The following is a 15,205-nucleotide window of genomic DNA, read 5'->3' as shown; positions in this document are numbered from 1 at the left end:
CGTGAAAAACAATAAGAAAACCTTCTACAGGTACATTGGCCAGAAGAGACAGGCCAAAACGGGCGTACCTACTTTGGTAAGTTTAAAAGGAGAACTGGCTTCAACAGGTGAAGAGAAAGCTGAGGTGCTGAATGAGTTCTTCACCTCAATCTTCACTAGTGGCCAGGATTCTAGTCTTTTTCACGTCCCTAAGCCCTGCACCCCCATACCTCTATGTGGGGACCAAGGAGGTAAATCCCTCCCCACTGTAAGGGTAGAGCAAGTCCGAGAGTGCCTCCTTAGACTGAATGAGTACAAGTCTATGGGGCCAGATGGTGTGCATCCCAGGGTCCTGAAGGAGCTGGCTGAGGTGGTTGCCGAGCCGCTCTCCATCGTATTTGAGAAGTCGTGGCTGTCAGGCGAGGTCCCGGATGATTGGAGGAAGGGTCACGTCACTCCCATTTACAAGAAGGGGAGCAGGGAGGACCTGGGGAACTACAGGCCGGTGAGTCTCACCTCTGTGCCTGGGAAGATGATGGAACAGATCCTCCTGAACAACATGCTCGATCACATAAGGAATGAGCATGTGATCCGAGACAACCAGCACGGCTTCACCAGGGGAAGGTCATGCTTAACTAATCTTGTGGCCTTCTATGATGGAGTGACAGTGTTGGTGGACGAAGGGAAGGTGACCGATGTCATTTACCTGGACCTGAGCAAGGCCTTTGACATGGTCCCCCACCACATCCTCATCTCCAAATTGGAGGGAAGTGGATTTGATGGATGGATAACTCGATGGATAAGCAATTGGTTGAAAGGCCGCAGACAGAGGGTGGTGGTCAATGGCTCTATATCCAGGTGGAGGCCGGTAACGAGCGGTGTCCCTCAAGGGTCTGTCTTGGGACCGGTGCTCTTTAACATCTTTATTAATGACATCGATGAGGGAATTGAGTACACCCTCAGCAAGTTTGCTGACGACACCAAGCTGAGTGGTGCAGTCGATACGGTGGAAGGAACAGATGCCATTCAGAGGGACCTCGACAGGCTGGAAAGCTGGGCTCGGGTGAACCTAATGAGGTTCAACACGGCAAAGTGCAAGGTTTTGCACTTGGGCCGGAAGAACCCCAGGCACCTGTACAGGCTGGGAGGAGTGGTCCTTGAGAGCAGCTCGGCAGAGAAGGACCTGGGGGTCCTGATGGACGAGAGACTCAACATGAGCCAGCAGTGTGCTATGGCAGCCCGGAAAGCAAATGGGATCCTGGGCTCCCTCAGGAGAGGGGTGGTCAGCAGGGATAGGGAGGTGATTGTCCCTCTCTACTCGGCTCTTGTGAGGCCCCATCTGTTGTACTGTGTCCAGGTGTGGAGCCCTCAGTACAAAAAAGACATGGAGATTTTGGAAAGGGTCCAGAGGAGGGCCACAAAGATGATCAGGGGGCTGGAGCACCTCCCCTATGAGGACAGGCTGAGGGAGTTGGGTTTGTTCAGCCTGGAGAAGAGAAGGTTGCGGGGTGACCTCATTGCAGCCTTTCAATACCTGAAGGGAACTTACTCCCAGGAGGGGAGTAAACTCTTCGAAAGGGCTGACAATAGCAGGACACAGGGAAATGGTTTTAAGTTAAAAGAGGGAAGATTTAGGTTGGATGTTACAGGGATGTTCTTCACTAGGAGAGTGGTTAGGCCCTGGAACAGGCTGCCCAGGGAGGTTGTGGATGCCCCATCCTTGGAGGTGTTCAAGGCCAGGTTGGATGGGGCCATGGGCAACCTGATCTATGAGGTCTCTATGGAGATCTGTGGGGTCTCTATGGGGATCTATGAGGTCTCCTGGGAAACCTGATCTAGTAAATGTGTATGTTTGGACGCCCTGCTAGGCAGGAGGGTTGGAACTACATGATCCTTCAGGTCCCTTCCAACCTGGGTCATTCTGTGATTCTGTGTGAAGCCTGTATGGGGTTGTGGGGCCTGTATGGGGTCTATGGGGCATTTATGGGGTTGTGGAACCTGTATGGGCTCTATGGGGCCTTTATGGGGTTGTGGAACCTGTATGGGCTCTATGGGGCCTTTATGGGGTTGTGGAACCTGTATGGGGTCTATGGGGCCTTTATGGGGTTTTGGAGCCTGTATGGGGTCTATGGGGCCTTTATGGGGTTGTGGAACCTGTATGGGGTCTATGGGACCTTTATGGGGTTGTGGAACCTGTATGGGGTAGTGTGACCTGTATGGTGTCTATGGGGCCTATATGGGGTTGTAGGCCCTGTATGGGGTTTATGGGGCCCATATGGGGTTGTGGGGCCTGTATGGGATTGTAGGGCCTATATGGGGTTGTGGGGCCTGTATTGTGTCTGTGGGGCCCATATGGCTTTGTGGGGTCCATATGGATTTGTGGGGCCTTTATGGAGTCTATGGGGCCCATATAGGTTTGTGATGCCTGTATGGGCTTTATGGGGCCCATATTGGGTTGTGAGACCTGTATGGGGTCTATGGGTCTTATATGCTTTTGTGGGGCCTGTTTGGGGTTTTATGGCCTGTATGGGGTCTATGGGGCCCATATGGGGTTGTAGCGCCGTTATTGGGTCTATGGGGCCCATATGGATTTTTGGAGCCTGTATGGGGTCCATGGGGCCCATATAGCGTTGTGGGGCCTGTATGGAATCTATGGGGCCCATATGAGGTCTATAGGGCCCATATGAGGTCTATAGGGCCCATATAGGTTTGTGGGGCCTGTATGGGGTTGTATGGCCTTTATGAGGTCTATGGGTCCCATATGGGGTCTGAGGGGCCCATATAGAATTGTGGGACCTGTATGGGGCCTATGGGGCCTGTATGGGGTCTATGGGGCCAGTATGGGGTTGTGGGGCCTATGTGGGGTCTATGGGTCGCATATGGGGTAGTGGAGACTCTATGGGGTCTATGGGGCCCATATGGGGTTGTGGGGCATGTATGGGGTTGTGGGGCCTGTATGGGGTCTATGGGGTCTTTATGGGGTTGTGGAACCTGTATGGGGTCTATGGGGCCCATATGGGGTTGTGGAGCATGTATGGGGTTGTGGGGCTGTCATGGTTTTGTAATTTTGTAATTTTGCTATCAGTATTCCACATCATAGCATCATGTAAAGTATGGATACTTCTATTGAATGTGCAGTCCACAGAAGAAGACTACATATCCCAGAGAACAACAGGGTAATAATAAGTCACGGCACCAGGACGCTATATAATCTCGTTCCCAGGCTGGAGTGCCCTCCTTCTTCTCTCGAACTTCTCGGAGAGTGGGAAGCGTTCCAGCCGTGTCGCCTAGACTTCACAGTAGGTCTCTCGGTTTTCGGTGACTCTCTCTCTCTCTCTTTTTGTTCGATTTGTTAGCCTCAATTATATTATATTGTGTTATCTTGTATTTCGATATCATATTTAGTAAAATAAGTTTTTCCTCCTTAGATTGCCGCTGTTTTTATCCCATTCCCCTTTTCCCCCTCCTTTCCGGGCCCAGGGGGGTCCTACGGGGTGGCTTCCCCTGTCACAGTGTCTCGCTCCAATTTGTAGGAGGGAGGCAAGGTTCTTTGATATGTGTATACCCGGCGTGAGATTAAGAAGCAACGGTTCAAATGTTGGTCCAACCAGTTTATTAGAGTCCTAGCTATTTTTAGGGAGATGGGGAAGGGAAGGTAGGCGATAGAAAAAGTAGGAAATGTAAGCAAGGAGTCTTTGCAGAGAGCGAAAGAGATAGTCACCACCGTGGGTCCAGCGAGGTACACAGTAGGTCCGACGATCTCAGGAACTCGTCTGATCGCCGCAGGGGATGGGAGACAGCCAGGGAGCTCCGCAGCAAGCCGGTCCCGGGGGTTCTTCCGACGAAGTTTCCCCCTTAGGGAATTCTCCGTCAAAGGTGTCTTTGGGAGTTTGTCTCCAAAGTCCCCAGTTTAGCGAGGGTCTTTTATCCCCCATTTCGGTGGGGGTTCTTCTTCTTCTTAACAAACGCTTCTTTGTAAGAAGATTTAAAACTAACTTTTCTGACATTCCTGCCCCACAGATAAGCCAGCAAGGGTTGGAGGTCTCTGTTGCCTGACACAAGATTTACCACCTTCTGCAGGGGTCTGCTCCTCCCAGCAGCACCCCTGGAAAAGACTGCTTGTCTTGTTCCTGCTTATCTTTGCAGTCCTAAGCAGGGATGGCACGATAACACCCACCATTCACCCTCCTGGATAGTTAGCAGTTGCCTGTCAGAGTCTTATCATCAGAAAGGCCTCACGAAAGCAAACTTTGAGACAATAAAAGAAAAACAGTTCTGTCTTTCACACCACCCCGTGGCTCAAAGGTTGCTTGAAACTGATGCGCAAATGACCATTCACGGTGGTGAGGAAAGAAAAAAAAAAAAAGCATAAGGGAAAAGAGGGATAGGTGATATGGGGGAATTAAATGTTAACAATCATCATCATTCAATCAAAACCTTGATTGATAATGCACTAACTAAACATGAGGTTACATGTAAGGTCATAAGTTTTTGAGTTGACATATACACACTGATTCCAGCTTTCATTTTAGACAATTCTATAAATGGAAATTTCAAAGCTAATGTATTATTACTTATCAACAACTATGAGGTGGCAAACCACCAAAAGAAGACAGAAGGAACACAATAGCGGTGAATGTGATAGGCAGTGCCTGCAGGGCGTCCCCTGCTTCAAAGTGCACTTTGCCTTTCTCACCCATCACAGATTCTCTCCTGTTTTAATTCTTGCTAGAGATTGCAAGGTTTTTTCACATGTGCTCCATATCCGCATGGCCAGTGCATGATACAGAGCCCAGGTGGAACACCTGCTCTTAAAAGATAACAAACCACTATATTAGATCTCTCTACAATACAAACTACTCAGAAAAGTTATTAACAGCTATAGTCACTTATTTCTATTGTTACTTGCTTCACCCTTAGCTCCCTTTCTTTATTTAATTGATAAGCTTTTTCTTGTTGACCTACTCCTACTATTGTTACAAAAATCATCTAAGGGTAGTAATTCTTGATGCAGTACAGAGTGAGATGCACCCGTATCTACCAGAAAACAAACATCTTTACACTGCTGTGTGCACATTGCATTCAGTCCACTGGGGGCAAAACTCATCCTGGGATCTTCAGGTCCTGCTCTAGTGCAGCTGCTATTATTCTTCCCAATTCTTTCATTACAATCCCTCTTTCTATACAATTTCCAAGCTCCATCTACATACCCTCAATTATACTTCTGTATCATTAACAGTTCTTATACCATCAAAGCAGTTTGTCCCATTCCCTTCAGAACCCACAGATCAAGCAATACAGTTCTTCAGTTTCTGCAACACCCTTAATACCATATAACTTTCCTTTAGCAATCCATGCTTATATATACCATAAACATTTAACAATCACAAAGACAGTGACAATAACCAATAGCATCGAACAAACAAGTAAAACAAATAAATAGGGGTATTTGTGTCAGGAAAACTTTCCACATGAGCATTTCCAAAGCAGTTCAATTGCTGACAGATATAAATACTAGTTTGGCAAGTTAGAGTACTTGTTATAGTCTACAAAACTTTTCACAGGACAGTGTGTGGGATACCCCACAGTATAAACCATAAGAGGGATAATCCCAGAAACACATACATCTCTTAGACATTTTCCAACAACCATGTTTTGTATGGAACTCCTGGACTTATATGACACTGAAAAATCACCAGTACAAAGGGTTTTATGATAGATTTCATTTGTGACCACATCTAACAGATATTAGATGGGTCCCTTGGCTCATTTCCCAATTTGTTAGGAATTTGGAAACACTATGGAGGAGTTACATGCAAATCATAATCAGTTTGACAAAAAGGGGTAAAAGAAGGGATCAGAAGGAATGGTTATCACTGTGCAGAAAGTACCAGAAAGTCAGGATGATCTGAAAAAAACTCTGAACCAAATTGTGAAGTTTTAACAGATCCAAGGACTGATATCAATCACAATCCACAACAACAACAAACAAAAACATAATACTATTGCAACCAAAATATGAAACAACGAGTTATATCAGTATTCTAGCAAGATCACATCTTTAATTTTTCTGTCACAAAACACAAATGGTTAAAGTCAGCTATCAGTCATTCTGTGTTCAGTAAAGGTCCCACGGGGATTTTCTGAAAAATAAAACAAGACAACAACTTGCCCTTTTGGGGCTTTGTTAATACAATTAAAAATGATGGTACAAACCAGTGAGAGTTAATTTTACATTTCTTTATCGGGGTGTCCTTAGCCTTCCAAGGATATTCGTTATAGGATTTCATTAAGGTTAGGGAGACTGGCCTCATGTTAGCTGAGTCAGTGGACACAGGCTGGCCAGAGAGATAAGTGTTTCCCTAGCTTATCAGCAACTGGATCATGACTCACAGGGGCCATTGGCAGGAGTGGTGAGGCATTGGGACAGAAGGTGTTAACCAACATCTACCCTTCACTGCCTTCCCCCCCCCCCCACCTCCCTCTCATCTGGGGGAGGGGGCGAAAGCATCAGCTTTCCTTGAGCTTTTGTTCTGGCCACAAGTTAACTAATTTCTCTAACCTGAAAGTGGGCAATCCATTCATCAGGTCTCGTGGAACACCCTTTTGCCAGCCCAGTGTCCAGAGATGATTACGTTTATGATCAATATTTCGCCTACCCGTTCTTACTGGCAATGAGACCCTTCCAGTTCCACTGAGCTTTGGACTAGGTGGCCTAGGAGCAAGGGTGGTTGCTGCGAGCCTTACTTCCTCTGGTTCAGATATACTGGAAGAAGCCACAGGCCCATATTTCCTTTCATAATTAATCAACTCTTGGGCAACCTCCCCCCATGTCCATACTTTATATCCCGACTGCAAATGGCCTGAGGTGCCAGTTCCTTCTAATGCTGCCAGGGTTCTTTCTCCCTGAGGCATAGCTTGTATTTTTCCTTGTAGTTGTATACCTATAGGTTTCAGTGATTCTGGAAGCCCCCTGATTAAAGGAGTCATCCTTTCAGGATCAACAGGCATCATCATAGGTGATTCATGATGTGGCTGCAGCTTTCTATCATACATCATTTGGAGACAAGCAGCTTTTTGAACACTTTCAACCAATTGATCAGCTGTCCCATTAATGGCAAGAGGGTCTCCCCTTTCTAAAGGGTTAAGACCACCTGCCCAATAGGCAGCCCTCTGTGTTAGGGACCAGGGAGCACGGTTGTTACCAGTAGTTAAAAATACTCCAGGCCCCCAATAACCTTCAGCTTCCTTTTCAGTTAACAGTATTTGGTCTCCACCAGTTAAACTGACTCTCCACACATATTCTGTCTCTGATTCCTTTGGAGAGCGGCTAAAATCTTTTTTCAGTTTTGCTAATTCAGTGGCAGAAAAGGGAATTTCTTTAACATTCATTTGAGGGTTCAGATCCTCACTGTTATCAAACAAATATTCGGTTTTTATCAAAGGACGCAATTGGGCTGGCGAGTCCTCTAATTTGCCAAGCCCTTCCTTTATTCCTTGTAGTTCCTTCTGAGGAAAAGTTTTTTCTTGAGGCAAATTATGGACAGCAGTATTGCTAGTATTCTTATATGTTAATAGTTCCTTAAAAGCCATTTGCAACAAAACTGTATTATGTTGCTCTCTTTTTAATTGTTCTTCAAGGTTCACTATTTGATTCTGCAGAGTTTTTACCAATTCTTGCATTACTTTAACTGATTCCTGTAATGCTTGTATGGTTTGTATTTCTGCCGAATGCTTTTCATTTCGGAACTCCACGGCAGCTTTTAAAGCAGCACCGAGTACCGCACAAATAAACGATTTTCCTTTCCCGGCTCGAGTATGAGCCTCATATTGTAAAACACGAATGCGGTCGGAAACACTCTGCAAGTTATACCAGTTTTGTCGTGCCCAATCCACCCCTGATAAAGAGGGCCGAGCACCATGCTTTTCTAAAAGGTCAAATAGCACATTTTCACTTTTCATAGTGGCAATACTTTCACTCATTTCTCAATACCCTAAAAGATCTACACTAAGGGAAGAGAAGGTACACTTAACTCCTTACCCCTCCCAAGGGAGACACGCACCTATCAAACAAATGCAAATGCTACAATCATTCCTCCCTTTCACAAAAGACAAAGAAGCCCAATCAACACTTACAAAGAAAGTGTAAACACCTAAATCGCTCCTGGCTACCCTGTCAGGCCAGAAAAACTTCAAGCTTAAAGCCACACAAGTTTCAAAACACTTCTAGGTTTCTCAGAAAGGAATAAACTTCTTGGAGAGGCACAAACGTCAAAAAATTACTTCCTCACTTCCCCAAGAGGTGCACACACAAAACTTTCGAATTCCAAAATACGTTACAAGTTACTTAAACCACAAAATGCGAAATAGTCTTCCCGAGGAGGCACACACGTATAAAACAAGAGCAAATAGTCAAAATTAATTCATACGTCCCCGAGAGGTAAACACATAAGCAGTAAAGTTTCAGAATATGGAGCGGTCTTCCTGGAGAGGTGCTCACATCTAAGTTACCAAAATTATCGGTCCTTGCAACTCCAGGAGGTACATACAGAAAAATTTTGGAGTTTTTGGAAGGACAACACTCTCACGGCGGGCATCCTGCCGACTACGCCAATAAAAATGTCTCGCTCCAATTTGTAGGAGGGAGGCAAGGTTCTTTGATATGTGTATACCCGGCGTGAGATTAAGAAGCAACGGTTCAAATGTTGGTCCAACCAGTTTATTAGAGTCCTAGCTATTTTTAGGGAGATGGGGAAGGGAAGGTAGGCGATAGAAAAAGTAGGAAATGTAAGCAAGGAGTCTTTGCAGAGAGCGAAAGAGATAGTCACCACCGTGGGTCCAGCGAGGTACACAGTAGGTCCGACGATCTCAGGAACTCGTCTGATCGCCGCAGGGGATGGGAGACAGCCAGGGAGCTCCGCAGCAAGCCGGTCCCGGGGGTTCTTCCGACGAAGTTTCCCCCTTAGGGAATTCTCCGTCAAAGGTGTCTTTGGGAGTTTGTCTCCAAAGTCCCCAGTTTAGCGAGGGTCTTTTATCCCCCATTTCGGTGGGGGTTCTTCTTCTTCTTAACAAACGCTTCTTTGTAAGAAGATTTAAAACTAACTTTTCTGACATTCCTGCCCCACAGATAAGCCAGCAAGGGTTGGAGGTCTCTGTTGCCTGACACAAGATTTACCACCTTCTGCAGGGGTCTGCTCCTCCCAGCAGCACCCCTGGAAAAGACTGCTTGTCTTGTTCCTGCTTATCTTTGCAGTCCTAAGCAGGGATGGCACGATAACACCCACCATTCACCCTCCTGGATAGTTAGCAGTTGCCTGTCAGAGTCTTATCATCAGAAAGGCCTCACGAAAGCAAACTTTGAGACAATAAAAGAAAAACAGTTCTGTCTTTCACACACAGGCATAGGTAAATCTAAGTAACCCATGACAGATTTTTTGGTGGAGAATGAGGGCATTGAGCTTTTTAGCTTTTAGAACGACTCTCTCTTAGCTCTCAAAGAGCTTAGTTAGCTATGTTACGGGAGTGTTATCTTTTTGTAGCTGCTCACTGAGAACGTGACCTTGAAATACCAGACAAATTGTCAACATTAAGGGCAGCTGCACATTCTCAGCATTGCTATCTAACTTTTGTATAGAAAACAAAGGGATTTCTTTCTCCCTTAGAGCAAAGCTAGCTAGCTCTGACTTTTACAGAGCCTGCCAGCTATAAATCCACTCTTCATCCCAGTTGCTCTGTTTAAGGGATTGAAAGCAATTATGATCTTCTCAAAGTATTGGTTAACTATTAACACCATAATTTGTTGTTGTGGAATTGTGCAGGTATATGGCCTAATAAGGTGCATACTGATGGAGACACCTGCCTGGTACTGTTATGAGATGTGGTATCGCCCTAATTTTGGCATCTACACACCAGATGGAATTGTGAATCTTACAAATACTTGCATCCCAGATGGAATGGGCAATTTTACAAACACCACCATGTTTAATCCATTGTACAGGCTAAAAAAACCTGCTTTTTTTAGGTTGTACTCTCAGATTTCCACACGCCTTTCAATAACTGATATAGGGTTCGTACTTGTATCCATGTTATCACTATTAATGAATGCATATGTATTCCTATGCATTCGTTCTATGCGGAAGTCTCCTCCAGAACCAGAGAAACCAGAGAATGATGACTGGCAGGGAATATGGAAAGGTTTAGGAAAAGTCTTAGAAGCATGGGGACCAGCAGTGTCTTGGGATTTCACTCTTGAACACCTAAGGGACCCTAAGAAATTAAGTGAGTATTTGGGTCAGAGATCTAAGGAGGTAAACCTTATGTGGGGTTTGGCTTATGCATACCGTGCTTTGTATCATACTATTCTGGAGAGAGAGAGTTTCCGATCTGAGATTCAAGCCCAAGTTAACTCTGATCAGTCACAGGAGGCATCAGTAGCAATATCAGTTGCCCCTGTGGAAGGCAAGAAATGGAAACGGGTGTCCATGTGTCTAGAACGAAAAGAAGGAGAAGCAGAGGGGGGGGCAGCAGAAGACCCAGGTGCCGGGCAGGGAGCAGTACCGAAAAAAAGCAAAGGGAAAAACCAAGAGGCATGAAGAAGAGACTGATGATGAGGAAGAAATCACCTATCGTCGACCTCTTAAGCTGACTGAAATCCAAGGCTCAAGAAAGGAGTTTACACGGAGTCAAGATGAAGGTATCCTTGCTTGGTTGCTTCGCTGCTGGGACAACGGGATCAACAGCTTGTCTCTAGATGGTAATGAAGCTCGCCAACTAGGAAGCATTGCCCAAGATGCAGGTATCGACAGAGGGATTAGCAGATGTTCGGATGGAGCTGCCACTCTCTGGTTGCGGCTGTTAGAAGCTGTGAGAGAAAGGTACCCCTATAAGGATGCTTTGAAGCCTAAATTTAATAGTTGGAATACCGTCCAAAAAGGTATTCAGTATCTGAGGGAATCGGCCATGGCGAAAATGTTGTACAACCCTGATCCAAGCGAACATGAACCTGAGAGAGTGAGGGCCGATCCTGACATGTGGCAGAAAATCACAAGTACAGCACCAGAGAGAAATGCACAGTCATTGGTAACAGCATCTAGAGGATTCGAGGACAGATGGCCCCGAGTTGTTGAGCTGATTATAATGCTTCAAACTGTCGATCAGCAGCTCCCCCAACTGCATGCCGCAGTTTCTGCCATCTCACGGCTAGAAGACCGACGAGATGAAATGTGCAAGAAATTGTTTCCATCAACTAATCGTAATGAATCCATAATAGTATCAGAAACAACTGATGAAGGTCAATCCTAGTACGGGCAACCAGGTCTAATGAAAAATCTGATCAAAGTATTCCAGTCCTACTCCTCACCTGCATCATCAAAAGTCTCAGCTGTTAAACGCACACGCTTCCCAGCTCGAGCAAAGAACAACAGTACGATTGCACCGCGTTTCCATGTGGCGCTACCTACGTGACCGTGGAGAAGACATGAGGAAGTGGCATGATCAGCCTACTTCTGCACAACGAGCACGGGTGAAAGAACTACTAGACATACCAACCACCAGTGGAGTTGCTCCAGTCATCACAGGTAACCAATAGAGGGGCCCTGTCCTCAGTCAGGGGAGGGAAAGGGATAATAGAGTTTATTGGACTGTGTGGATTCGATGGCCTGGCACATCAGAACCACAGGAATATAAGGCGCTGGTGGATACCGGTGCACAGTGCACCCTAATGCCCTCCAGTCATGAAGGGACAGAATCAATCCATATTTCTGGGGTGAATGGGGCCTCTCAAGAATTGACTGTGCTGGAGGCTGAAATAAGCCTCACTGGCAAAGATTGGCAAAAACATCCTATTGTGACTGGCCCAGGGGCTCCATGTATACTGGGTATTGATTACCTCAGAAGGGGGCATTTCAAGGATCCTAAGGGGTATCGATGGGCCTTTGGGATAGCTGCTGTAGATATGGACAACATTAAGCAGCTGTCTGTTTTGCCTGGCCTGTCAGAGGACCCGTCTGTTGTGGGGCTGCTACGAGTAAAAGAGCAGCAGGTACCGATTGCGAAAAAGACAGTGCACAGACGGCAGTATCGCACCAACAGGGATTCCTTGCTCCCCATTCATGATTTGATTCGCCAGCTGGAGAATCAGGGAGTGATCACTAAAACTCACTCACCTTTTAACAGTCCCATATGGCCAGTGCGTAAAGCCAGTGGAGAATGGAGGCAGACAGTAGACTACCGTGGCCTGAATGAGGCCACACCCCCATTGAGCGCTGCTGTGCCGGACATGTTGGAACTCCAGTACGAGCTGGAGTCAAAAGCAGCCAAATGGTATGCCACCATTGACATTGCCAATGCCTTCTTCTCTATTCCTTTGGCTGCAGAATGTAAGCCACAGTTTGCCTTCACCTGGAGGGGCATTCAGTATACATGGAACTGTTTGCCCCAGGTGTGGAAACACAGCCCAACCATTTGCCATGGGTTGGTCCAAACTGTACTGGAACAGGGTGGTGCTCCTGAACACCTGCAGTACATTGATGACATTGTTTTGTGGGGCGATACAGCAGAAGAGGTTTTCACAAAAGGTGAGCAGATAATCCAAATTCTTCTACAAGCCAGCTTTGCTATTAAGTGAAGCAAAGTATAAGGACCTGCCCAGGAAATTCAGTTCTTAGGTATAAAGTGGCAGGATGGACGTCGTCACATCCCAACAGATGTGATCGACAAAATCACTGCCATGTCTCCACCAAATAGCAAGAAAGAGACACAATCTTTTCTGGGTGCAGTGGGCTTTTGGAGGATGCACATTCCAAACTACAGCCTCATTGTTAGCCCCTTTTATCAGGTGACACGGAAGAAGAACGATTTTGCATGGGGCCCTGAGCAGCAGCAGGCTTTTGAACAGATTAAACAAGAGATAGCCCGTGCTGTAGCCCTGGGGCCAGTATGGACTGGACAGGATGTAAAGAACATCCTCTATACTGCTGCTGGAGAGAAAGGCCCCACTTGGAGTTTGTGGCAAAGAGCCTCAGGAGAGACCCGAGGCCGACCCCTGGGATTCTGGAGTCGATCATATAAGGGGTCTGAAGAGTGCTACACTCCAACTGAGAAGGAGATCTTAGCCGCGTATGAGGGGGTTCGGGCTGCTTCTGAAGTAGTTGGGACTGAAACACAGCTCCTTTTGGCACCTCGACTGCCAGTGCTGAACTGGATGTTCAAAGGACGGGTTCCCTCCACCCATCATGCTACCGATGTCACCTGGAGCAAGTGGATTGCGCTGATTACACAGCGAGCGCGAATGGCAAACCTCAATCATCCAGGAATCCTAGAGGTAATCATGGACTGGCCTGAAGATAAAAGGTTTGGAACATCACCAGCAGAAGAGGTATCACGTGCTAAATAGGCACCACCATACAATGAATTACCAGAAAATGAAAAGAAATATGCCCTATTCACAGACGGATCATGTCGCATTGTAGGGAAGCATTGCAAATGGAAAGCCGCTGTGTGGAGCCCCACACGACAGGTTGCAGAGGCCACTGAAGGTAAGGGAGAATCAAGTCAGTTTGCAGAGGTAAATGCTGTCCAGCTGGCCTTAGATGTTGCTGAACGGGAGAGGTGGCCAATGCTGTATCTTTATACTGACTCATGGATGGTGGCAAATGCCTTATGGGGGTGGTTACAGCGGTGGGAACAGAATAACTGGCAACGGAGGGGTAAATCTGTTTGGGTAGCTGAATTATGGAAGGACATTGCTTCCCGAACAAAGAATATGGTTGTAAAGGTGCGTCATGTGGATGCACATGTGCCCAAAAGTCGGGCTACTGAAGAACAACAAAACAACCATCAGGTAGATAAAGCTGCCAGAATTGAGGTGGCTCAAATCGACTTGGACTGGCAGAATAAGGGCGAATTATTTCTAGCTTGATGGGCTCATGAGACCTCAGGTCATCAAGGAAGAGATGCGACATATAAGTGGGCCAGAGACCGAGGGGTGGACTTAACCATGGACGCTATTGCGCAGATTATTCATGATTGTGAAACATGTGCCATAATTAAACAAGCCAAAAGTATGAAACCTCTCTGGGAGGAAGGGCGGTGGCAAAAGTATAAATATGGGGAGGCGTGGCAGGTTGATTATATCACCTTGCCACGATCTCGCAATGGTAAGTGTTATGTACTCACCATGGTAGAGGCAACCACTGGGTGGCTTGAAACATATGCAGTACCCCATGCTACTGCCAGAAACACCATATTAGGTCTTGAGAAACAAGTCCTATGGCGACATGGCACCCCAGAAAGAATTGAATCTGATAATGGGACACATTTCAAAAATTGTCTTATAAATACTTGGGCCAAATTTCATGGCATTGAGTGGATTTATCGTATTCCCTACCATGCACCAGCTTCTGGTAAAATTGAACGATATAATGGGTTGTTAAAAACTATATTGAAAGCAATGGGTGGTGGAACATTTAAGCACTGGGAGAAGAATCTGGCAGAAGCCACTTGGTTGGTGAATACTAGAGGATCTGTCAGTCGTGATGGTCCTAGTCAATCTAGCCCCCTACACACTATAGAAGGAGATAAGGTCCCTGTTGTACATGTAAAGAACATGTTGGGAAAAGCTGTTTGGGTCCTTCCAGCTTCTGGAAAGGGCAAACCTATCCGTGGAACTGTCTTTGCCCAGGGACCTGGGTGCACTTGGTGGGTAATGCAGAAGGATGGGGATGTTCAGTGTGTACCACAAGGGAATTTGATGCTGGGGGAGTGCAGTCAATAATTTTATGTATCTATATATATATGTTTGCATGTGTAGTGTACTTAATTATTATAGTTGTACATTTAGTTATGTTACATGCAATTCTACTATTTAGCTATCATAGTTTTACATACGTGTATATATATATATGTATATATATTAACCATGATGTAATAATGTAGAATAAGGGATGGAATGTCATGGTTTTGTAATTTTGTAATTTTGCTATCAGTATTCCACATCATAACATCATGTAAAGTATGGATACTTCTATTGAATGTGCAGTCCACAGAAGAAGACTACATATCCCAGAGAACAACAGGGTTAATGATAAGTCACGGGACCAGGACGCTATATAATCTCGTTCCCAGGCTGGAGTGCCCTCCTTCTTCTCTCGAACTTCTCTGAGAGTGGGAAGCGTTCCAGCCGTGTCGCCTAGAGTTCACAGTAGGCCTCTCAGTTTTCGGGGACTCT

At 46.1% G+C, this 15,205-nt stretch overlaps 1 protein-coding gene across 1 annotated transcript; it reads right to left on the bottom strand.

Moving 5' to 3' along the window:
• Positions 1-3,575: 3,575 nt before the first annotated feature.
• Positions 3,576-9,368, bottom strand: LOC146754660 (uncharacterized). Its single transcript, XM_085527649.1, has one exon. It carries the CDS (start codon positions 7,960-7,962, stop codon positions 6,490-6,492), a length of 1,473 nt encoding a protein of 490 aa, XP_085383775.1. The 5' UTR covers positions 7,963-9,368; the 3' UTR covers positions 3,576-6,489.
• Between the last annotated feature and the right edge of the window lie 5,837 nt (positions 9,369-15,205).

The sequence above is a fragment of the Coturnix japonica genome, chromosome W (genome assembly GCF_054131305.1).
Source record: "Coturnix japonica strain WE chromosome W, WE-NBRP24, whole genome shotgun sequence".
NCBI lineage: Eukaryota > Metazoa > Chordata > Aves > Galliformes > Phasianidae > Coturnix > Coturnix japonica.
Note: the sequence above shows the minus strand (reverse complement) of the source record. Positions and strands in the feature narration are given on the sequence as shown.